At 36.7% G+C, this 24,927-nt stretch overlaps 1 protein-coding gene across 3 annotated transcripts; it reads left to right on the top strand.

Annotated features, from left to right (window-relative positions):
- Positions 1–213: 213 nt before the first annotated feature.
- Positions 214–24,535, top strand: LOC135793442 (protein BTG1-like). Of its 3 annotated transcripts, none has more exons than XM_065304406.1 (5): positions 214–514; positions 21,171–21,463; positions 23,076–23,264; positions 23,768–23,987; positions 24,048–24,535. In XM_065304406.1, exons 2-5 carry the CDS (start codon positions 21,342–21,344, stop codon positions 24,177–24,179), a joined length of 663 nt encoding a protein of 220 aa, XP_065160478.1. In that variant the 5' UTR covers positions 214–514; positions 21,171–21,341; the 3' UTR covers positions 24,180–24,535. The 3 variants fall into 3 exon arrangements, with proteins under 3 accessions (XP_065160478.1, XP_065160481.1, XP_065160480.1); XM_065304409.1 differs by lacking the exon at positions 214–514 and adding an exon at positions 18,259–18,410; XM_065304408.1 differs by lacking the exon at positions 214–514 and adding an exon at positions 20,938–21,108.
- Positions 24,536–24,927: the final 392 nt, after the last annotated feature.

Consider the following 24,927-nt stretch of genomic DNA (forward strand, 5'->3'; position numbering starts at 1 on the left):
ACATGTCTGCACTTGGCAACAAGTGCCAAAGGGTTGTAAATTGTTGCCAAGTGCAATGAAATGTATATTTTTGTTGAATTTACCGCTGTAGCAGTCGGCCATTTTATTTCGCCGAATGTAGCCGAAGTACGCGTTTCCGATTCACTTCGGGTGGGTTCGTGTTTGTGGTGGGGAGTAGAAGCGCTACGTGCCGTCTCTCCGGGCCGGCTGCGTCCGCCAGTCGCTTTGTTCACCCAGCGTGCTTCGGATCTCCGCGCGGCGAAAGCCATCTGCTGCAGGGCAACAAAACTAAAAGAAAACTAGAACGGTCAGCTTGAGTGCTGCGGTGCCGAGACATAGATAGAGAGCGGAAGTCGGTGGTGTGCGTGTTTCCTTATGGTTTTTTTGGTGTCGCGTTCTGTTCTGTACCTGTTTTTGTTTGGAAATTCGACGTAGCTGGTATACACACACTTGCGGAAAGGAAAGCGAGTCGCCAGTGGGACCCGAAGGAGAAGCGTTTCGCCAACAATAACAAGTAAGTCTCAGTTTACACGTATATACACGATTAATCGTCACAAATTGCGAAATTTACGCGTTATATTGATAAATACAGCACGTAGGTGCATAATGAAATCGCGTGCGCATCGTCATCGTGGATTTCGAGCACGAAAACGAAGAAACAATCGCGCATCGCTGCCGAAACAAACAAAAAAATAAAACAAAACGCGATCGGTGGACGTGTTTCGACATGTTGCAGTGTGTGTTGATTTCGCGTTGAGAAATATACGTTAACATACATTCGCGCTACGCACAAAGCAACGCTAATGGGCACATTTGTAGGCAACTCTGCGAACACACCGAAACAAAACACTACTATGTGTTATGTTATATTCTAGAACGTTTTGAAACGAAAAACAAGTTTTTGCATGTTTTTTCTAAAATTATAAGTTTAACAGTCGTAAAATGTGTGAATGCGATTCATAGAAACAAGGGCAGATGTTTAACCTGTGTGGAACGCTTGGTATGGTCGGTATAGTTGGTCGTTTGCCAGGGGTTGTTCATTCAAGCGTCATTAAACACCTTTTTCGAATACAAAACCGCTAGAATTTAGTGAAATTTGGTTTTAAAGTGATGCGTCATCTAACAGGAAATAACAAGAGCGCCATTTTAAACATTTACACACACGTTTCGTGTAAATATTTCATCATTTTCGTTAAATACCACGCTGATGACATTGTTGCGAAGGCAGCGATTGTGTGTTTTTTTTGGTGCCGTACGTGTGACCCCTAACGTTTTTCTCGTTTTTATTCATTCATTACACACCGTGGGTTACCTTACGACTACAATGCGTGTGTAAATTATTCGGAAAGGGGTTAAACGCAACGGTTGAACATTTCTCTGTGTTTTTTGGGGTTAAATATTTAAATTCAAATTTAAATTTGCGGATATGCACGGCCTAGTTGTTGGTGGTTATTGTGGCGTGGTGTAATTATAAACAATGCGAGCGACTGTTGGGTTTTTTGTTGTTATGTTGTGCGCCGCATACAATCGCTAGACCCTTGCACTTTATGTGCCATTGTTTTCCCGTCGGCGTCGTTTTTGTCGTTTTGCTTTCGAGCATATCACAATTAAATTGCACACATGTGAGAATATTGAATTGCTGATAAAAGTGCGCCGTGAGTTTGATTTCTTTGTGCGCCAAACACCTTATTATTTCCACCGAGAAGTAGACAAGTAGAGTATCGGTGTGTGTAGCCGAGGCTGAAGAGCGCAGCCATGCAGAGAGCCTGTGTGTGCCTGTCGGAGATCTCTTCGGGGCCATCACGACGCCGGTGCGATTACCTCGCTTGGATTCTATACAAGTCGGACAAAAGTTAAACGAAGGCGAACACGTCCAACGGCTTTTCTTCTGCTGCTCGTTCTCTAATCACGCGCTCTGTGTGCTCGCAGCCCTTTTGAAGGTAAGTGAAAAAAATGAAGATTCAAAGATTCAGAGACTACCTGTAGATATTTTAAAATGTTTGACCTAGCTGTGCCAGAACTTGAAATGTTCGAAGTTTTGAGAGTTTAACTGCGAAGTCATTCGTGGCCCACGATCAGCCATCATTATATGTGAGTAGTATACATGTGTGGACGTGGCCCGCATCTGTTTGTCGGTTTGCTCTCAAAGTTGAAACGTGCGAGCACACATGCCAGGAAGAGGAGCGGTAGAGCGGTAGTTTAGTCTGGGGAGTAGCACACACATGTGTATTGTTGGCGTCATGGGGTGGAAATTTTAAAAGTGTAGGGGAAAACAGCGTGAAAAGTGAGGAGACCACTTACAGCTGATGCACACACGTCAACCACTCTGTGATTTTGCCAGATGATCGCGTTGGGTAAGTTTTTTTGAGACCACAGGGACCCAAAAAGACATAAAATACAGGAAACATATGTAGATGTGAGATGTGGTAAGATTTTGGGTTTTGTTTTGGGTTTTTAGTTCAAAGATTTCTCATTTTTTGCATTCGTGTTCGACTGTTCACGATTTTGTTCTTCAGCGTCTTCGTATTCTTCTTCTGTGGCAATTTTGTTGTGTCATGTCCTGCGCACCGCAATTGATTCGTGTGTAGGACAAAGTGGAAAAACAACCGGCACAACAACAACACAACACAACTACCACTACTACTATAAAACCAACGAGACGTTGTGTTGTGCATTGTCTACGTGGGACTTCCACAACAGCCGATCGCTATCCCGAGTCCCAGACGGAACTGGAACCCAACCAGCGTGGCGGACGCAACCGACCGAAACAAAACAAGAAAACAAACGCTGCACACATTCACGAATATTATGTATTAATTGATGGGTATCACAGGATACAGAGAAATCAATTAAGTTTTGGGCGGATTCTGCACACACCTGGTTATTACCAGTTTTCTACGGTTTTTTTTTTGGTTCATGTATAGGTATGGTGTGTGTGTATGAGGTGAGGTTGGTTGTAAACACTGGCTCTGATGGTTCGAAAGCCAGTTTTTTTCGTTTCCTTTGTTTGCGTCACATGATTTCGTGGCTGGCTGGCTGGTTCGACGATGGCCTGGCCTGGCCTCGGCTGCTCTCTACGTTCTCTACGTTTTATATCACACACACAACGCAGCACGATGCGGTGTTCTTCGCTGCTGTGGCTTGGCAATGCGATCGACGAGGTTCAGGCTGTGCGTATCGTCGGGCTTTCGAAAAACGTGTGTACAGCCGATGTCTTCTTTGCTGTTCAGTGAGCTCATCTTTCCACTTTATTTGGTTGGAACATGCATGGCACGTAGATGCCTGACGCGTTGTTGATCATAAAAATGTATTTATCAGGAAGTTTAAAAATATCAATTGTGTACACTTGTGGTGTTTTTTGAAGAAGGAATATTTTAGACAGGCGGGTAATTGCAGCGCCGCGTTTCACAAACGCCTACGACGCCTAAAGTTGATTAAAGTTTACTGCCAATTTAAAAGAGAAATTTCGCTTATTTTATTTCGTTTTATTTTGTTGTAAACTTTGCACTTGCAATAAAAACACCACGACGCAGACCGAGCTCGGCGTGTTCGTCGTGTTTTGTGTTGATTTGACTGCTGAGTCAATCCAATCCGACAATCAAATTCGTGAAATTTTACTTGGACTTGTTGAATAGCAAAATGGTAAGCAAACAAACTAAGTGCGAAAAACATGCGCAGGTTTTGTGAATATGTTGGAGGTTTGTGTGTTGTGGGTTTGTAACGATCGCAATTACACTTCTCACGAGCGCATAATTGTGTGCGTTTTGAGCGCACACACGAACTTTATAACCGTATTCAAATATTAATTATACCATCATGGAGGAATCATCGTGCGACGTGGTGCACACAGCACACACATGCTCCATGTTTGTTTGCATACCATGTGTCGGGGCAAACATTCGGGTTTTATTGCAGCTGGTATAAAATTAATAGATGGAAAATGTTGCCCTTTGGTTACGTATTTATTAATGATTCGAAAAGTACCGGTGATAGAAGTATAATACAAACATGTTTATTATTAAATTTGATGTCTGAGAATATGAATAATTAGCTTATAAGAGAATTAAACATAAAGTTATTAGCAAATAAAGTTAGATTTCGCAAAAAATAACCAAATATTGGGATTTTACGCGGATTGGCATCTGTTTAATCTTTTGTCGCGCTGGTTATAAACTCAATTACTCTTGTAAAAAATGCCGGTAATTATTTCCTGAAGTCTAAATATGAATTCCGCGTCGCTCAGTTGTATTCACTTGTGTTATGTTTAAATGATTTTCTAGTAACGCAACGTGCACCCCAACAAATTAGCTGAATAATCGTGCTTAAGTTATAGAAATTTGCATTGCAATTTGTAGGGATGTTGGGATCATAATTACAACAATATTTCAAATGTTACCATCGATGTCATGTCTTTGAAAAAATATTCTACCTCATAATTGCTAGAAATTAAAATATTTTTCGTTGTTACACAGAGAAACTATAACGCTATAACGAGGAAATTACTATGAAATAAATTAATTTAGCATTAAGTCGAATATCGCCAAAACGAAGCCTACACGGTATTATGCAAAGTGATACGACGAATCACAATGAAATGTCAAATGTTAAGCTTATGCAAATATTTAAAGCAAAATAACAAAAGTAAACGTCATAAGTCACAACTCTACCTACATAATAGAATGGTTGAAATACGTTGTTACCTGATAAGATAGCGAAACTAAAGCAAATGTTTTTGAACAGTCAAGATATTTACAGTTGAAATATCAATTAACTTAAAAAAAACTAAACTTAAAAAATGCAATTTTTAATTTATCATAATTCCAGCAATAATAACTCTAATAATCAAGTTTTTACACAAGTGAAATGCTAAAGAAATTTAAATTTATAATGTGTAACCTTCGAAATATGCAAATTTCGAAAGAAATTATAAATGATTTCAATTTACGTAACAATCGCTCGGAATATCAATTGTGTACACTTGTGGTGTTTTTGAAGAAGGAATATTTTAGACAGGCGGGTAATTGCAGCGCCGCGTTTCACAAACGCCTACGACGCCTAAAGTTGATTAAAGTTTACTGCCAATTTAAAAGGGAAATTTCGCTTATTTTATTTCGTTTTATTTTGTTGTAAACTTTGCACTTGCAATAAAAACACAACGACGCAGACCGAGCTCGGCGTGTTCGTCGTGTTTTGTGTTGATTTGACTGCTGAGTCAATCCAATCCGACAATCAAATTCGTGAAATTTTACTTGGACTTGTTGAATAGCAAAATGGTAAGCAAACAAACTAAGTGCGAAAAACATGCGCAGGTTTTGTGAATATGTTGGAGGTTTGTGTGTTGTGGGTTTGTAACGATCGCAATTACACTTCTCACGAGCGCATAATTGTGTGCGTTTTGAGCGCACACACGAACTTTATAACCGTATTCAAATATTAATTATACCATCATGGAGGAATCATCGTGCGACGTGGTGCACACAGCACACACATGCTCCGTGTTTGTTTGCATACCATGTGTCGGGGCAAACATTCGGGTTTTATTGCAGCTGGTATAAAATTAGTGGATGGAAAATGTTGCCCTTTGGTTACGTATTTATTAATTACATACTCGAAAAGTACCGGTGATAGAAGTATAATACAAACAGAAATCTATTTATTATTAAATTTGACGTCTGAGAATATGAATCATTTGTTTATAAAAGAATTAAACATAAAGTTACTAGCATATAAAGATAGATTTTGCAAAAAATAACTAAATATTGGGATTTTACGAGGATTGGCACCTGTTTAATCTTTTCTTGCGCTGGTTTTAAACTCAATTATTCTAGTAAAAATGCCGGTAGATATTTCCTGAAGTCTAAGTATGAATTCCGCGTCTCTCAGTTGTATTCACTTGTGTTATGTTTAAATGATTTTCTAGTAACGCAACGTGCACCCCAACAAATTAGCTGAAAAATCGTGTTTAAGTTATAGAAATTTGCATTGCAATTTGTAGGGATGTTGGGATCATAATAACAACAATATTTCAAATGTTACCATCGATGTCATGTCTTTAAAAAAAATTTCTAGCTCATAATTGCTAGAAATTAAAATATTTTTCGTCGTTTCACACAAGTGCTGCAACGCTATAACGAGGAAATTAATATGAAATAAATTAATTTAGGGTTAAATCGAATATCGGCAAAACGAAGCCTACACGGTATTATGCAAAGTGATACGACGAATCACAATGAAATGTCAAATGTTAAGCTTATGCAAATATTTAAAGCAAAATAACAAAAGTAAACGTCATAAGTCACAACTCTACCTACATAATAGAATGGTTGAAATTCGTCGTTAACTGATAAGATATCGAAACTAAAGCAAATGTTTTTGAACAGTCAAGATATTTACAGTTGAAATATCAATTAACTTAAAAAAACTAAACTTAAAAAATGCAATTTTAATTTATCATAATTCCAGCAATAATAATTCTAATAAACATGTTTTTGCACAAGTGAAATGCTAAAGAAATTTAAATTTATAATGTGTAACCTTCGAAATATGCAAATTTCGAAAGAAATTATAAATGATTTCAATTTACGTAACAATCGCTCGGTTTGTATTTTTTCTACATTATTCCCGAACAAATATTAATTGAAAGTATAATTTAATCACATGAAATATAATGAGCGCGCGCTTGTTTTGCCAACTGTGAATCCTATTATCATCGTTACACTCGTTATTATTGCAATATCGCCGATAATTGAAAGCAATAAGCCTGCTTTATGCTTCTGTGCGTGCATCGAAATCCTACAAGTAGTAAAATTAATATTAAAAATGCACGCACTGCACTACACTGCGTCTAGCTCAACATCGCGTGCATAAAGCAACACAGCCGATAGAATTGAGTCGCGCTACTCTGTTTGCCCAACAATTTATTGATTAAATAAATATATTCATATCGATAATCTAAACGCAAGTGGATATAGATACTAGTAAGCAGACAGTGCAGTAGTAGATAATGTGTATTTTTCGTTTTCAATATGTCATGGAAAGTTTCATGCAAGTGAAACCAAGAGACAAACAGCGTACAATGGTGCAATGTTTATAAATTATTACACAAATTGTATCGGCAAACAAGTGGATGCAAGAGGATAAACATATTGTTGATCGAAATTATTCTTTCTTCAGTACAGAACAGATGATCAATGTTGCAATTAGTTATTTCCACATTTTGACTTTAATTGTTTATAACTCTTTGTGCAACACTTGGAAAAACATAAGTTTTATTTAATATTATGTAAAATTTAATTAGAAATGAATTTTTGAAAGAATTATCATTGTAAATTGAATACTTTTTGAAATATTCACGAAAAAAGCACAAATTTCATTATTTTTAACACATTGTCTTCATGATTCGACTTAAATTGTTAATAACTTGTTGATAAACGCTCCAAAAATTATAAATTTCGCGTAATTTGATGCCAAATTTAATTAGAAATGAATTGTTAAAGAAATATTCATTTGAACTTGAATGGTTTTAAAGATATTCCAGAAAAAACTTTTTCAAACACAAAAAATAAACCTATTTGTTTGCAACGCAATAAGCACTCACTTAACAACCGTAAAAACTAAAACACGTAGGCAGCACAGGTTGAAAAAAAAACCCGCAGCGTAGATAACTAATTTATTTATTACCACAACTAAAACCTCGTTAAACTTTAAAACGAAACCAAAGCCCAAATATTACACCACACCGTGATTTTGCCCATTTGTTGTTTGCTTCACGCCGCTAAATTCAAGTCAAAATAATAACTAATCTAGCAAGTACAAATTACTTACTTGCCTACACCTAGTTGAGAACGTGCGCAATCACTCATTTGCGTATTGTGAGCTCTAATAAAGTTTTAATCGAGTGTGACTCGCCAAGAGCGGCGACCACGCGTGCATTGCTCTTTGGCAAATGTAATCGCTTACCCAATCGGCACCACCGAGTAATTAGTTATTAGTTCGAATCGCTAAACGCACTCGCAATGTGAGAAATGTGATGTAAGTGGTGACTTTTGAAAAGAGCAATTTAATTATGTAAATTTCACACACATACATAGGGAATGTTTAAATTTGAATATTTTTCAAACAACTGCGTCGGCTGTACGTGACAAAACATAAATATATACGAATGCATTTTGAATAAATCAACATGCGTGCGCTTCGTGCGTCAGTTTGTTTTCAATCAATCGCGCGGCCGCGACCAATGTTTGCCACTGCATGATGATAATAATTAATACACACGGATACACACGCACATTGCTCATGTGCGCACAATAGATGGAAATAATCACGTGCACATTAATTATTCACTTTAATTATTATCAGCCTGGTAGGCTTAAATTCTATTTTGAACAAAGCTGCTTTGGATTTTGTTCGATGGATTGTGATGGTGAAGTGGGGAAAACGCGCACTACTTTTAGCAAGGTTGATTTCAACACATTTCGATAAACATAGTCATTGAAAAATTAATTACTCATAAATTTATTAAATGCTAAAAGTTATAGATTAATTTTTTATTAAAAAAAAATTTAAAGTTTATTAAAACATAACTCAAGTGAATAAAATAAAATCGCGAATTTACTTCATATTTTGACTTCAGGAAATATTTTACTAAATTTACTGTAAAATTCAATATTTAGTTATTTTTTGTTCCTTGCTGTAACGTCACATCACTATAACGTGATAAAATTTATTTTAAAACAAAATTTCGCTCAAAATAAACCCAACTGAAAATTTTCATAAATAGGAAACCGGATTCATTCATAAAACAGTATATTCCAAGCGCTTAAATTTTAAATTATCCATAGCCTGGCTCACGATTACAATTTGGCACAGTGCCCATCACACAAACACATAAAACTCGACGAATCTAAAAAAGTATTCCACACCATACAGGTAGTATAATATGACAAGCGCGTACACGATAATTATAGCCTCCATCATTACATTACATTCTATTCCACTCTGCGTCGTTGCTAGCGAAAATAAAATTTAAACAACACAACTCAAATAAATACAGTAATGGCCCGCGATTGTTCTTACCGCCTCGTCCTTGAAACAATACCACCGAATCGACCAGCACAAACCACACACACAGCACACAAAACAATTGCTCGTTTGTTCATTGTTGTTAATTCTTTCACCCTGAATGCAACATTAACTCACCAACACAATTGCGCGATTATCATCGTCATAGAAAAACCAACAACACGCCAGCGCACACCAACCAGTATGATACGATACGATTGACAAGCGATGATACCAAACAAAAAACACATCACCATAAAAATTTAACGATTCAAATACATTTAATACTTAACTTAAGTGTGTGGAATTAAGTATTAAGTGTCGAAGCAGAAATAAAATTACTCACTGACGTAAATTCCGGCGTCTGTGTGTTTCCTATCATCTATCATCCGATGCGATCAATAGCGAATCAAAAATAGATTGTTATCGCTACTTCACACACTGGATATTTCATATCATACGTGTTCATATCGATTGTGTGTCTTTTAATGAACAATAAATTTCGTCATTTTTCCGAAAACACACTGAGAGAAAAAATAAAATAAAAAGATAAAACCTGCTCGAAATCCCAAGAAATTGAATGAGAATCGTGTTGATTGAACCGGAAAGAAAGACTAGAGACTAGTATCGCCTCGACGATTGGCCAGCGCAAATACACATTGCCAACACACAACGAGTAGAAATTGCGCATTAGATTTTTACACCTGGATACGTCTCGTCGTCGCTTGCTTATATCTCTCCACTGGAGCATCTGATCCAATATCAATAGCATGCGAAATATATTTATTGATATCTATCAATATCAATATTGATGGAATATAAGGTGCGTTTAATGTGTTTTGCATGCGCGTATGAAATTAATGCGTTGTGGCTAGCATTGAAGTCGAATTAAATATAAATCCGTCAGGTTGAATCAACAATTTTATTATAAATTGTATTGACCGCGCGGCGCTCCTTCGAGATTGCACAGATACACACAATGCATAAATAGCGTGTTGAATTTATTGCCACACCTGGTAGTCGTGCGTGATTTTCAATCGTTTTATATCTTACAATCCATTTTTTTCTTCTCGGCGTCTTCATTGCTTCAATGTGTGTGCGTAAGGTGTGAACACCGCAAGAACCACGCGGTTGGAAACTTTCGTTCGCCATATTTAGAACGTTTCAATTCAAAATGTTACAAATTTTATGCTGTATGAGATTTTATGATATTTGGTTGCAAAATTTCAAGAAACATCATCAAAATATCTCAGTTTTTTTTTTCAAGTTTTGGTTTGGTTTGGTTATTCAGCTTGTTTCTTGTTTCGATGTTAACTGCTGCGTTCGTAAGAAGCAAGAACCGAAATGTCAATGATACATGGGTGTGTCCTGCTGGCCTGCATTAACGCCTGGCGTCGAATCAAAACGAAAAGAAACGAAACGAGTCTCGCATGTAATGCAAGCGCGCGTCAATGAACGCCTCTATATCAAAAGTTTACACAAACAAAAACTTATAGCGTTGATATCGTACCAGCTGTAATATAAGCGCACAATGTGAAAGAAGAAGCGACGCATTAATGTGGCGATTAAAGATATCTCGACACAAACACATGGAAAAATAAATACAGAGAGATTAAATTGAGACATTTTGTAAGATAAACATTTTTGTGTTATTGAAAATATTATATAGCCTCTTTATAACGACGCATAAATGACAAATGATATTTTATAACGTTCTAGAAATTGTCGTTACATCGAGAAACACAAAAAGAATTTAATATTGGGATTTTGCACGGATTGGTGTTTGTCTAATCGTTTGTTGCGCTGGTTATAAACTCAATTACTCTTGTAAAAATGTCGGTAAATATTACCTGAAGTCTAAATATGAATTCCGCCTCGCTCAGTTGTATTCACTTGTGTTATGTTTAAATGATTTTCTAGTAACGCAATGTGCACCCCAACAAATTAGCTGAAAAATCGTGCTTAAGTTATAGAAATTTGCCTTGCAATTTGTAGGGATGTTGGGATCATAATTACAACAATATTTCAAATGTTACCATCGATGTCATGTCTTTAAAAAATATTCTAGCTCATAATTGCTAGAAATTAAAATATTTTTCGTCGTTAAACAGAAGAACTGTATGCTATAATGAGAAAATTAATATAAATCAACAGAGTTTGTCGTTAAAACGAGATAGTTTTATGAATGAAAATTTAAAGTAGAATTTATTTTCATGGAAATTTTGTTCTTGTGTAGCCTTGAATCTTGATGTAGACCTTTTAAGACCTGATTCTTGCCTGGCCCTTTTTAAACTCTCTACCTAAAATAAGTATAGCTGCGTTTCAAGCCATCAAGGGATGAAAACTTGATGGATCAGACCAGTTTTGTGCATCCAACAAAACACATCACAAAAAATACCTTCCAAGACTATTCTTTTATTTTTTTAAAAAATTTTTTATATTTCTTTCTGCATTTATTTATATTTTAATTTGTCTTTTGCAAGTCCCAACTAATTATTATCGCGTTATTAAATTTAAATTACACTTGCATGCATCGTTTCCACATTATTTTTATTTAATTTTTTTTCCATCGCCTTTCATTTTTTTTTATATTTCGCTGGCTTCTCGCGCATTGGAGACTTTGACTGGTTGTGTCGTTCGTGTCGTAATCGTTAAATCGTTATTACGGTGCGAACGGTTATTCTTGAAACTCCCGTAACACGCCAGTTACATCCATCTCTTGTTGTTGCCGAGGCGCGCTGCAAGCCAACAACAGCGCACGCGGCACTGCCAGCTGAGTTACGTCTCTGCAGTTGGCACCTTATTTTCCGATTTACGGATTCATCTTCATTCGCCCGGTTATGCATAATAATATTTCAAAGAAAACCTCGATAACATAACGAGAATTTCATTTCATTTATTTTTTCACCATTTATGAATGCCAACCAAGCCAGATGTTTGTTTGTTGGTGAAAATTCACCAAACGATTATTTTTAATATTTATTTACAATTAGCTCTCGTAATTGACGGTGTAATAATTTTCTATTTAGTTATCTCAATTGTGGGGCCCGCCGGTTGGTTCTATTTGAGTTGATAATTCTTTGTGTGCTCGAGTAGAGCATGTCGGTGCCGGACTGACACACAATTACGATTTAAACAATGCGCCGCCACAACGAAAACTAATTATGCGCGTTCGTTGAACGAGCCGCAGGCAGGTCGCGCAGCTCTTCTAGGACTATGTTTTCAATTCGCCTGTGTGCTATACTCTACCTATCTATCTATCTATCTACCTACGCTGTTTTGTTTCGTTTGTTCGCATTGTCGAAGTCGTAACTGGAAAAGCCGCCAAACAGAGTGGATCGAATGCGCGCACATTTGGAAAACGCAAATGATTAAAAATTCATTACGGAAACTTGCAAAACGAGCACAAAGTGAAAAAATAAAACGCGTTGGTTATTTTTGCGTGTACTTAGTGGGAATTGTTTGGAAAACGTAATCGAAATGTGCTCCAGGTCGCTTTCTTCTCCGGTTCTCCGGCAGGACGCGTTTGTTTTGCACGGATATTGCATTACATTATATTACATTGGATTACGTGCGCGCGCTTCGTCTTCTCTTCGTCGTCTTTGTGCATGTCGAACGAATGACTGAGGATTATCCAGTTACTGTTAGCTCGGACTAGGAAGCAGCGCTCCAACGGCTCCTACAGTTATAGACTTGGTTGGATTATGAAAAAACGAGATGATTCGATTCAATACGAATATTTTGTTTGTAGCAAGAGGCAAGAAATTTAATTAAAATAATTGTCTCTCTCTGTATGTGTGTGTGTGTGTATGGTGTCATTATCTAATTGTTGGCAAGCGGGACGGGTAATAATATTTAATAAATTAAATAAAAAGCAAATCAGTCGGTTACGAAACGCGGCGTAATATAAATAATGAGCTCGACACGAACGAACAAAGCCTCCACGGCAGCTGGGAGCTGGAGAACTGGAACTGGAGTTAAATTAAAATTAAGTTTCTTGGTCTCTTGCAGTCTCCTCGTCGTGTTGATGCGGGTGCCTAATTTGTGTTTTATTTATTCGTCTGCGCGCGCGCTCTTTGCGATGTAATGAGTGTTGTGAGTTTCTGAGCGCATTATGTAAATTGCGATTGAATCAGAACGTAAATAATTAGAAATTACGTCTTGTGCATTGCATTTGCCTCCTGAGGTCGATAATAATTACACTTATTTTTTTTTTTTTTTGAGTTTAAAAGGAAATTTTAGCTAAATTTACATCTATTTGACTTTGATTTGAACTTTATTTTTACGATGCGTTTCTAAATATGGCGAGCAAATACACACGTGGTCGGAAAGAGCCAAATATAAGTGGAAAAAGCGTGGAAAACGTCCGGTGGTCCACGTAGGACGCACGAAGAAGTTGGAAGTTTTAAGCAAAACGTAAACAAACAAGCGCGCTTGGCTGAAACTTGGGTTACAAACCAAACGAAACGAAAACGACGACGGGATGAAAGCTTTTATCCAAATCAAACACTCGGAATGGTTGAGAATATGTTTAGACCAGGACTATACACATATACATATGTATATAAGTTATCATTAGTGTTAATTAACTTAACTGTTGTGTTGATTGTTATTTTTTGTTAGTTATGTTTTGTGTTTTTTACAAAACAGAAAAAACACAGGAAGTAATTTGAATATGGAATATTTATTTGCGAGTTGAAAGTAGACGTGACCAAATTCTGGCTCGTAAATGTCACAATTTGCATTGACATATTAATACCAATGGCGTAAGATGCAACCAAAAGAAAAAAAAATGAACACGTTTACGTAGTTTGGAGCGCTTTATAAACGCCGAAATTGAGTACAGAATTATTCTTGGTGTCGTAAACGACGTTTCGTCAATTTAGTAATATGTAATAATAATAATAATAACACAATCGTGTGTGTTTCTAGTGCTTGAAAAATAACAATAAAACTTTAGGTTGTTTTTGTTTCAGAAAATGAATTTAACCCAAAATTTGAAAAATAATATTTAGCATAATCTAGAAAAGAGCTATCGGTGTTTTTGTTATTTTACTAATTTATGCGTTGTGTACAACGGAAGCGGGAATAAATAAATTTAAATATCAAGCGAAACGTATTCGTCAAACAACTGTTATCTTATAATTGCGCGCAAAAGTGCGTTTGGGCAACGAAATTTGCGTAAACACATGGAATTGCGTTGTTGATGTTTTTCTGGAAACTGGTATCGGGGTTATCAAGTTCGGTTAATTTTAAATTTCATTTTTTATGGAGTTATTTGAGTCAACAGTGGAATTTATATGAATAAAAACGTCATATTTGCTTGTTAGCTTGCTAGAAGGAAAATCATTTGAAATCAACGCGACCCATTTACAAGGACCTCAGGTGGGTAAAAAAGGCGAGGGGAAGGAGAGGAACCCTAGAGACCTGCGATTAGACTGCTGGAGTTGTATACCTGCTCCTCACCTGCAATAAGTGGTGGGGGAAGACTGGCAAGCGTTACACTAAGCGCTTCTCTACTTCCCCCACCACAATTTGCGGGTTTTCTTCTTTATTTTGCTGTATTTGTTTTTATTTCGTAAGAAATTGCTCGTATTCATATTTCTTACTAGACTATTCCTAAAATATACCATTCTAAATTTTAATTTCCTTCAATATCAATTTTCTATAACCTCCTATAGCTGCTATTTTTGAAAAAATAATGATCTCTCTTCTGATCTCCACTATGCGTCACCATGACTCTACCTCTACCTCTATACCTAGATAGATCCGCGCCGAGAATCTCGAATCTGTTCAATTTATACACGCCGACTCTATTTCTATTTTCTCGTTTGCTGCTCGTTTCTAATATCTCCTCTCGCGCGCGAGCACGCCGTAATTTCAGTTTGCACACTCTTCGCTGCCTGGCCTGGCCGTTCTCTCAAAGTCTGAATTCAATCTCTCTGCGGCCAGGCTAAGAGGTCTCCAAGCATCTACTACATCTGTAGAGAGGAGAGTCACAGTTATTATAATAACGTTGAACTGGATCACAAGCGGCGTGCCATCTCAGCCAGTAATAGCAAACCAGCAAGCAGTAGTCGAGTATTTCGAAAATAAAAAAAAAAGCAAGCAGTCAGCGCTTGCTTACTCATCGCTCACTTGCTTGCCATGCCACAAATCACTACCATGAGTACACGAGTGCCTAGTATTCTATGATTCGCACTCGCGAACACACACAATCATCGGATTGGAATTGTGTTTAAGCGCCGCTCACCTTCGTGTTTCTATTTTATTTTCAAGTGGATTGTTCATGGCTGGATTGTGTTTACGAGTACGGAGTACGTACGTCTCTTCAAAGTCTAGGATTTTTATTCGTTTAGTAGTGTTTTATTTTATTTTATTGAATTTTTAAATGTTTTGAGATCATTAGCTGTTTCTCCGGTTGTAAACTCGTTAGGCACTCGTAGATTAAGATTAGTATTGCTATAGATTCTTTGGGTTCTAGCTCGGCACGATTTCAGTCTTTAGGCCGTGAGTTTGAGTTTCTTCTGCGCGCACACACGCTCTCTTTTCGCTCCGGCGCTAACTCTCTTCACTTGTTTCATTTTTGTTTTGTTTTTATTTTAGTTATTTTTTAGATTTATAAATCTCGTATAGAACGTGCATCTAATCAGCGACACGGTCGCGTTTCTCTTTTTGCACATTTGTGTCTGCTATGTGTGTGTTGGTGGGTTTTTTGCCATTAGTTTTGCATTAACTAACGCCTGATGTGGCTGGTTTTGTTGTCTCTGCTGCGCTTTGTTTGCGCCGGTCGGATGTGCTGTGCGAGCGAGCAATCTGAATGAATGCTCGAGTTTCGATTTGTTTCGTATCTTTGCCTACTAACGCATCCGACATTTCTATTTTGCATACATTAAATTACTAGCGAAGCAGTTGTTTCTCTTTTTTTGATGTCGTTTGTTGCGAGTTTTGCTAGCACTGTGAATTTCTATTCTTGACAAATTATCGTTTTTAATTTTGCTGTAATTGACGGTGATTGCTGGGTGGAAAACGTGCTCGTTGAGAAATTAAAATGACGATGACTTTTTCTTTCATGTTTGTTATTATTTTGATATTATCATGTTGTTTTTGCACTAGTTTTATAGAAAATTAAGTTTTTTTATGTTTTTACATGAAATGCATAAAGTTTGATTCAATAAAACAAGAAAATTTTGTATTTTTGAGTTTTTAGTTAAAATTTACACGTTTTACGAATCATTTAATTAAAAACTCAGTTTTTATTGTATTTTTGAACAAGTTATGCCACTTTTTAATCACTAAAATTCAAAATACCTCATTGCTAGGTTATGTTACACCGTGGAACAAAAAATAACCCAATATTGAGATTTTACACGGATTGGCACCTGTTTAATCTTTTATTGCGCTGGTTATAAACTCAATTACTCTTGCAAAAATGCCGGTAAATATTTCCTGAAGTTTAAATATGAATTCCACATCGCTCAGTTGTATTCACTTGTGTTATGTTTAAATGATTTTCTAGTAACGCAACGTGCACCCCAACAAATTAGCTGAAAAATCGTGCTTAAGTTATAGAAATTTGCATTGCAATTTTTCTTGACAAATTATCGTTTTTAATTTTGCTGTAATTGACGGTGATTGCTGGGTGGAAAACGTGCTCGTTGGGAAATTAAAATGACGATGACTTTTTCTTTCATGTTTATGATTATTTTGATATTATCATGTTGTTTTTGCACTAGTTTTACAGAAAATTAAGTTTTTTATGTTTTTACATGAAATGCATAAAATTTAATTCAATAAAACAAGAAAATTTAGTATTTTTTGAGTTTTTAGCTAAAATTCACACGTTTTACGAATCATTTCATCAAAACTTTGTTTTTAATGTATTTTTGAACAAATTGTGCCACTTTTTAATCACTAAAATTCAAAATACCTCATTGCTAGGTTATGTTACACCGTGGAACAAAAAATAACCAAATATTGAGATTTTACACGGATTGGCACCTGTTTAATCTTTTATTGCGCTGGTTATAAACTCAATTACTCTTGCAAAAATGCCGGTAAATATTTCCTGAAGTTTAAATATGAATTCCACATCGCTCAGTTGTATTCACTTGTGTTATGTTTAAATGATTTTCTAGTAACGCAACGTGCACCCCAACAAATTAGCTGAAAAATCGTGCTTAAGTTATAGAAATTTGCATTGCAATTTGTAGGGATGTTGGGATCATAATTACAACAATATTTCAAATGTTACCATCGATGTCATGTCTTTAAAAAAATATTCTAACTCATAATTGCTAGAAATGAAAATATTTTTCATCGTTACACAGAAGAAATTAATATAAACCAACAAAGTTCTACAAATTTCGCCGTTATACGCAGTTCGTTGAGTGAATATTGAACATGCGTACAGAATACGAATATGACTAATAAAAAACAAGCGAAAGTTTACATATTGCATGGCAAACCCCATTATACTCCACATCCACTTACATTAACCTGCCTGCAAGTTTCTGCCTCTACTTAAACTTATATTCTGCGTGTGTTTGTTTCAAAGTTGGCATATATTATTGTTGCTTGATTGCATACATATACTACCATACGCTGGTTAATAATAATTTGTGTTTTATTTCTACGCCGCGTTTGTCAACTGTGTTTCTCTTCACTACACTACACCATGCACACGTTGGTAAATTGCAATATGTACTCATATTTGCGATGGCGAGCACCATGCTCAATTTGCATGCATGTAATGTCATTGCGTAGTTGTAGATTGATATACAAGTCCAGACAGAATCACCATTATGTTTTATTGTAATGTTTATGAACTCGTCATCATCACCAGAATGAAAATACGAATGGAATACATTTCTACTTTCAATTGTAATTGCAGAATAAATACGAATAGTAATAAATAAATAAATTTGTTGTAATTAAAAATGGCGTTGGATGGTGAGCATAGCATGGCTAATTTTGTTGTTGCGATGGATTAATACGTAGTAAATAAGTTCAAGGCTAAAGTGCTACGTCCAACGTCAGAATACGATTTTAATCTACGAGCGCCGCGAATACTAGATAAATTCACTTTGTGGTGGGAGAGCGAAAAAATACACCACGTCGAATACGTATTGAAAGCGGATAGGTGTGCGACGACGACTCGCTGGGTAATTCGCGAATTATACACCTGGAGTGTTCACCTGATGCGTAGGAAATTGCGTCGCGAGTTTTACTCATTTTATTCATCATCATCATTACGGTTTGTGCGCGCGCGCAACATATTCAAATCTTATTGTGACTCTGGATGTGAAATTACGTAATTTTCTTGTGGATTATTTTTAGTAATAATAAATGTAAGTGATTTTTGGTTAACTTGGTTTTGTTTGGTGTTGTGTTTAATTTTAAACATGAATGCGATTATTTTTGTTGCTTCTTATTGTTGTTAATTACATGCATAAATATCATGTATGCGAGCGACCTATTGACGCATCGGTGATAATTTTATTAATGTGCGCATACAAACATATGAATAGCGTTTACATGCGTCGACACTTTTAGCGTGTTTGCCCACCAATCAATAATTGTTATTACTTTTGTCGTGTTTTGTTGCTGCTTTCAACCTACCTTTAGATACGCGTACAACTGAACCACCTACACTCGTCTCGAATAAATATATTTGTTGTTTTGTTTCACAATGAGTCACTCACTATTCACACTATTCAATCAAAATTGTTGCTGATTTTATGTGCAGAGTCACAATAAAGTGAAATTTATCTGTTGTATGCGTTTTGTTTTTATTTTAGTTTTGTTATTAAATTGAAATTTTTTTATAAAGCACGATGTGAGTTGACTGGTTGTGTAATGTGATTTTTACATAAGACTTGTTCCTTTTTCGCGCAGGCATTACATGCGCAGATATCAAACTCGACATTTGTGGCAGACATTAAATTACTTTCAGGAAGTGGGCAATTTCTTGCGCGGATATCTAAAAGTCGGCGTTTTGTTATTTCGGCCGAATTACGTATTTACGTTAATGGGAATTATATCTATTATATCTAGTCGAATATTAATGTAGCTTAACTTTTGTTTTCTTGGTATTTATGATTCATTTTTAAATTGTTAAACCATGACATGGATATTTAAATTATGTTGGTAATGTTTTAATTTGGTTAATAGGCATATTATTCCGGTGAAAAACCGAAAATATTGCGACTTTGTTTTTTTTTACAGCAGAAATTTTATCAAAAAGTATTTTACTTCCATGTTGGTAATGTTTTAATTTGGTTAATAGGCATATTATTCCGGTGAAAAACCGAAAATATTGCGACTTTGTTTTTTTACAACAGAAATTTTATCAAAAAGTATTTTACTAGAAGAAAAATGTTTTAGATAACAATAATATAGCAACAACGACAAACTTTAAGGGATTTGGTTGGTTTATATTAATTTCCTCGTTGTGGCTTTATAGTTTTTTTGTGTAACGATAAAAAATATTTTCATTTCTAGCAATTATGAGCTAGAATATTTTTTCAAAGATATGACATCGATGGTAACTTTTGAAATATTGTTGTAATTATGATCCCAACATCCCTACAAATTGCAATGCAAATTTCTATAACTTAAGCACGATTTTTCAGCTAATTTGTTGGGGTGCACGTTGCGTTACTAGAAAATCATTTAAACATAACACAAGTGAATACAACTGAGCAACGCGGAATTCATATTTAGACTTTAGGAAATATTTACCGGCATTTTTACTAGAGTAATTGAGTTTATAAGCAGTCCAAAAAATGATGAAACAGGTGCCAGACCACGTAAAATCTCAATATTTGATTATATTCTGATTTTAGGGGTTAAAAAGTTGCATAACTTGTTCAAAAATGCATACAAACTAAGTTTTTTGATAAAGAATTCGTAAAATGTGTGAATTTTAACTAGAAACTAAAAACAAATCTAAAATTTTGATATTTTTTTCCTATCTCGATGTAACAATACCTCAAGATAACATAATAAAAAATACCTGATCATATGTTCGTCGTTATAAGGAGATTTCACTGGTTTTTATTACATAAATTCTAGTTTTGCACTTGGCACTTGTCATAATCTAATTTTACCAAACGATAATAGAATAAAACTTGAAATTCCGCAATAATACCCACTTCGCCATTTGATATTTCGCCTCTCTTATCAATGAAATTACGCCGTCCCCGAGCGATAACTATGTGCATGCACAAGTGTTGACAGGAAACAGGGTTACGAGCATCGCATCCGGATGACATTTTCGCCAAAAACGTTTCGCTTGCAGACACATTTCAATGTCTCAGCTCGTTTCTTATCGCGTGCGCATTCGTTGCCAGGAGAAGGCGAACAGCCAGCGACACAGAAAGAGAAGCTGACGCGTCACAATCTTGTGTGTCAGCTATTACTACCACACAAATCCACTACCAAGTCATGCTATTAATTTATTATTTATTATTTCAAATGTGGCATTACATATGCGCAGCTTAAGATAACTCGCGTTAAACATGTTTTGACAAGCGATCAACACGTTAAACACGTTACCCAAAACGCAAGAATATGAAATAGAAATACGTTTAGATATTTACTATAAATTTACGCGGTTTATCGAATAGAAATGGTTATCTCTGAGCGTGGTACAATCCACGTTCGTAACAGCGAGTGTTATGAGTGTAGCTGACACGTGACGTGTGATAATTTAGATAAAACTGAAACGAATCTAATGATTGTACGCAAATGCGCGCTCCGATTTACCATTGCTATTGCCATTGATAGACTAGCCGAACGCGTAACGAATAGTAAGTTATAATCGTGCGCCGCGGCCGCCATCTTGTCACTTGGCGAGAGCGAGCTCGCGTCAACAACTTGCGGGCGCAGAAAAAGTGCAAGCGCTGATAAAATAATCTCGTAACGCGATTAAATGCAGTCGCGTCTGGGCGGTTTTCCTCAGTCGCGCTGCGTATTTTACTTGGGAGGTTCATTCAACCAACGGACATTGAATTAGGAATTCGTAAATCGGTTTAACTTGTAATTGTAATTTTAGTGTTAATGTAATATTGTGATTTGTATTAATATTTTTTATTTTTTATTTGCAGTTGAATCTGGATTTATTGTGTAGTGGTGTTTCCATTGGGTTTTTTCTTTACATCAACTTCTCAACTCAAAAAAGAAGAGATTTTCAAGGATTATCTCTTGATGTGATTGGATAGTGCATCGATAGTGCGAGTTTTTGTTTGTTTGTATAATTGATTCGTTGATTCACCATCATGAAGGAAGAAGTGGTGGCCGCCGTCAAGTTCCTAGTGCGCTTTATCGAGAAGAGCGAGAAATTTCCGCGCGACCAACTGGAAAACTTTAAGCATCATCTGATTGTACTTCTCATGCAAAGGTAAGTCTTCTGTTTATAATTTAAATTAAAAATATTTTTGGGTCCACATGTGTTGTAAATATGCCAACGTCGCGTGGATTTCACTGGACTTATGTTGAATGTCCAAAGTTGAAAGAGTTTTATTTGGGCGCGATACGAAAATGCGTAAACAGTGTATATTTTTAGTTGCCGCGTACGATGTTTGGGGGGCGGTCGTTATGGGCCGAAAATTTTCATTTCTTGTTTTTATTTCGGGTTAAAAATAACCTGCGTGCGTTGCATTGCACTTTGTTGATTCAAATCGTCAGCGGTGGCGACAGCGTCTAAACAAAAATCGAAATAGGCCTTGAGGGCGACACCGTTTTATGCAAGGCGAGCATAAACAAAGGACGATGCAAAGTGTCATCAAAATTTACTCAGGTTATTTTTAGTTGTATTAAAATACAACGTAATTAACTTAAATTTTGTTAAAAAATGTTTTGATATTAGTCACTTAATTCTTTGTTTTGAGCATAAAAAAATAAATTACGTGTTGAGTTTATGTACGTGGACGTTAATCACAATGCGGTTTTCTTATCAGCACCAGCAACAGTGTTTTAATGTGCCTCTTAGCTCATTACCAAACAATTTATAGCTCGCGCAAATTATTAATCACAATCTGGCCGGTATCAGCGTGTAGGTTTAATGAGTTTAATGCTTTTAAAATTGCAATAAACGGCTATAATTTAATATTTACCAATCGCACTTTGAAAAAAAAAACGATTTTAATTGCATCTAATGTCAACTAAATTGTGATTGTGATTGTTATTGGCAATATGAATTTCGTTGTTGTTGCGCGTTTCTTTTTCGAATTACTGCAATTATGGTTATGTTACATTTCGTTTTCGCATTCGCATTACATAAATGCATTAGCCACCAAACACAATGGCGGCGGACGAGCGCTCACGATTGCGTGTCTTGCCATTATATTTTTTTGCTTATTTTTCTTTGTACAACTTTTTTTTTTGCACGCAAAGTCGATGAGTCATATTTATTGCACAAATACTAAATGTAAATGCAATCGGAATAATTGTGCTGTGGCGTGTATCTCCTCCAAGTTCGAACAAAAATGGTCATTTTGTAATTCTGGTAGCGTCAGCCAAGGCGACAAGATGGCCGCCCAGCGAGACGGTCGCGCTGTGTCTGTTGTTTTTTTACACATTTATAAATATAATGCTAAATTAACAACTAAATACAAAACTCACGGCGCGCGAGCAGTGTAATTGCATTAAAAGGAAATTTAAAATGCGACCTTGCCGGCCAATCGTCATGGCTGTACGCGTCGAAACAGTTAGCCGCGCGCGATAAATTTTAATCACAAGCAGCCGCAGTAATCGAATTGATTTGCAAATTAAATTTCATTCTTTTGCAAGCGCTGGTGTAATTAACTTGCGCAAACAACGTTTTCGAGCATTTACTCACACCACCTACAAGGTTGGCCAATTTTTTTGCGTTCGCCAGTGACAAGTGATTAATATGCGACGTTTACTTTCGAAATGTGTCACTGCGCATGCGCACGTTGATTATTCATAAGTGTATTTATTGTGTATATGTTTATTAAAGTTTGTTTCCTTGTTTGTTTGCGATTGAATAGATTTGAGAAGCATTGGTTCCCTGAGGTTCCGGCGAAAGGCCAGGGCTACCGCTGCATCCGCGTCAACGGACTCATGCCCGTCGACTACACGTTGGAGCAGGCGGCCAGCAAGTGCGGCCTCCATTACAGCGACCTCCGGTTGCCCGCTGAACTCACCGTCTGGGTGGATCCAACCGAAGTTTGCTATCGGTAAGAATAAATATTTCTAGAACGTTTTTTTCTTTGCTTCCGCAGGCGTCCGTATTGCGTGTTGTCGTGCGTGTATATTGAAATGAATAAAATTGAGTTGTGGCGCTTAGTTTGGTTGCCATGGCGACGATGGTTTGCGTCTGAGACGCTCGTGGGCGCTCAACGGCTTTCGTTCGTTTCACTCGACGTCGTCCGCGATCCGCTGACCTTTCGTCGATTGCGAATTTACGTTATCGTGTTGGATATTGCGCTGTGGTAAAATGAATAATTTTTTCAACTTTTTCTTTTTTCATGGTTTTGAGACACAAAAAGTGTAATCACGGTCGTGACTAAAGTACTTTAGTCACGGACTTTAGTCACGGGTGGAGTTAAAAAATAAAAATTTCAAATAAAGTTAAACGTGGAAGTAAAACGTTAAACGTGGATAAAATGTCGCTTAGCGCACTTGATAATTTTTAAAATGGCTGCTTTGCTAATTTCCGGTTGTTATTTGCAATTTGCAGGTTAGGCGAGTCGGAAGGCTCGTACTGTACATTAGCAACTTTCCCGTCGGAATCCTCATCGTCCGAATCGTCGAGTCCGTCGCCGTCGCCACCGACGACGCCCTTGCAGGACAAGGCGCGTCGAAGCAAACCGCTGCGACCGCCGACCGTCGACCCGAAGCACCAGCGCTACAGTAATAACGTACCCGCCACACTTAGAATTAAACCTATCCCTAGAGAGGTAAAATATGTTGCGTTAGAGAGATTCATTCATTGTGTGCTAATTCTGTATCTTTTGCAGTTGAATTTCACCATGCCACAGAACAGATCGCAGTACCGCTACGATGGCCCCACGTACCCGGTGCCGACGATGTACCGAAGCATGCCGTTCTCGTCAACCGCGAGACATTACAAGAATGTCGTGAGGGTGTAGGGGATATCGTCAGCCGCGAAAAACTGAAAGACGACACAAGAAACATTCGCTATATTTAATTGGTATACGGTAACATGTTACAAGCAACAACAACGAGTCAATAACAAGCAACAACACAACTCGACGACGACGACAACGTAAATAGGGATTACTGATGGTCATGGAATGGAAATGATATTGTGTGTGCACTTTGCTGACTGCGAACCGCGAACGAGCATATTGTACTGTTTTCTTCTTTTGTTCTCACACACACACCAAAACACAAATATTTCAATTTTTCAACCAAAAGACTTGAGAATCAAAACCAGATTCCTCCGAAACAATTTACTAAAACTTAAACAAAAAAAAAAAACAAATGCAACAAAATCGTGCAAATTTTTGGGTGCCTTTTTCACAATTATAATGAAACGTTATAGACGAGTACCTACGACGAAATTTGTATAAGAAAACTTTATGGAAGAAATTTATGAAACACAAAACAAAATATAGTCAATGTAGTTTGTAAGTGGGACGACGTGCGGCGTGATAACAGTAATCGGAGTGCATACATGCACAGCCCAAGCTGCGCGAGAAATTTTACGCGTGCGTTTTTTATTTTATTTTTTTCGTTGTAGTGTAATTTACGTTTTGAAGCTGTGATAACATTTCATTTCGATCATGACAAAAACAACCAAGATGGCCGACGTATATTCCAGCGCCTGCTAGTTACGCACAATCCAATTAATTCATATTCAACGCCATAGTTTAC

The sequence above is a fragment of the Atheta coriaria genome, unplaced genomic scaffold (assembly GCF_025399875.1).
Source record: "Atheta coriaria isolate IRGN ID8LTWV9N9 unplaced genomic scaffold, Caltech_Dcor_3.1 hic_scaffold_6_pilon, whole genome shotgun sequence".
NCBI lineage: Eukaryota > Metazoa > Arthropoda > Insecta > Coleoptera > Staphylinidae > Dalotia > Dalotia coriaria.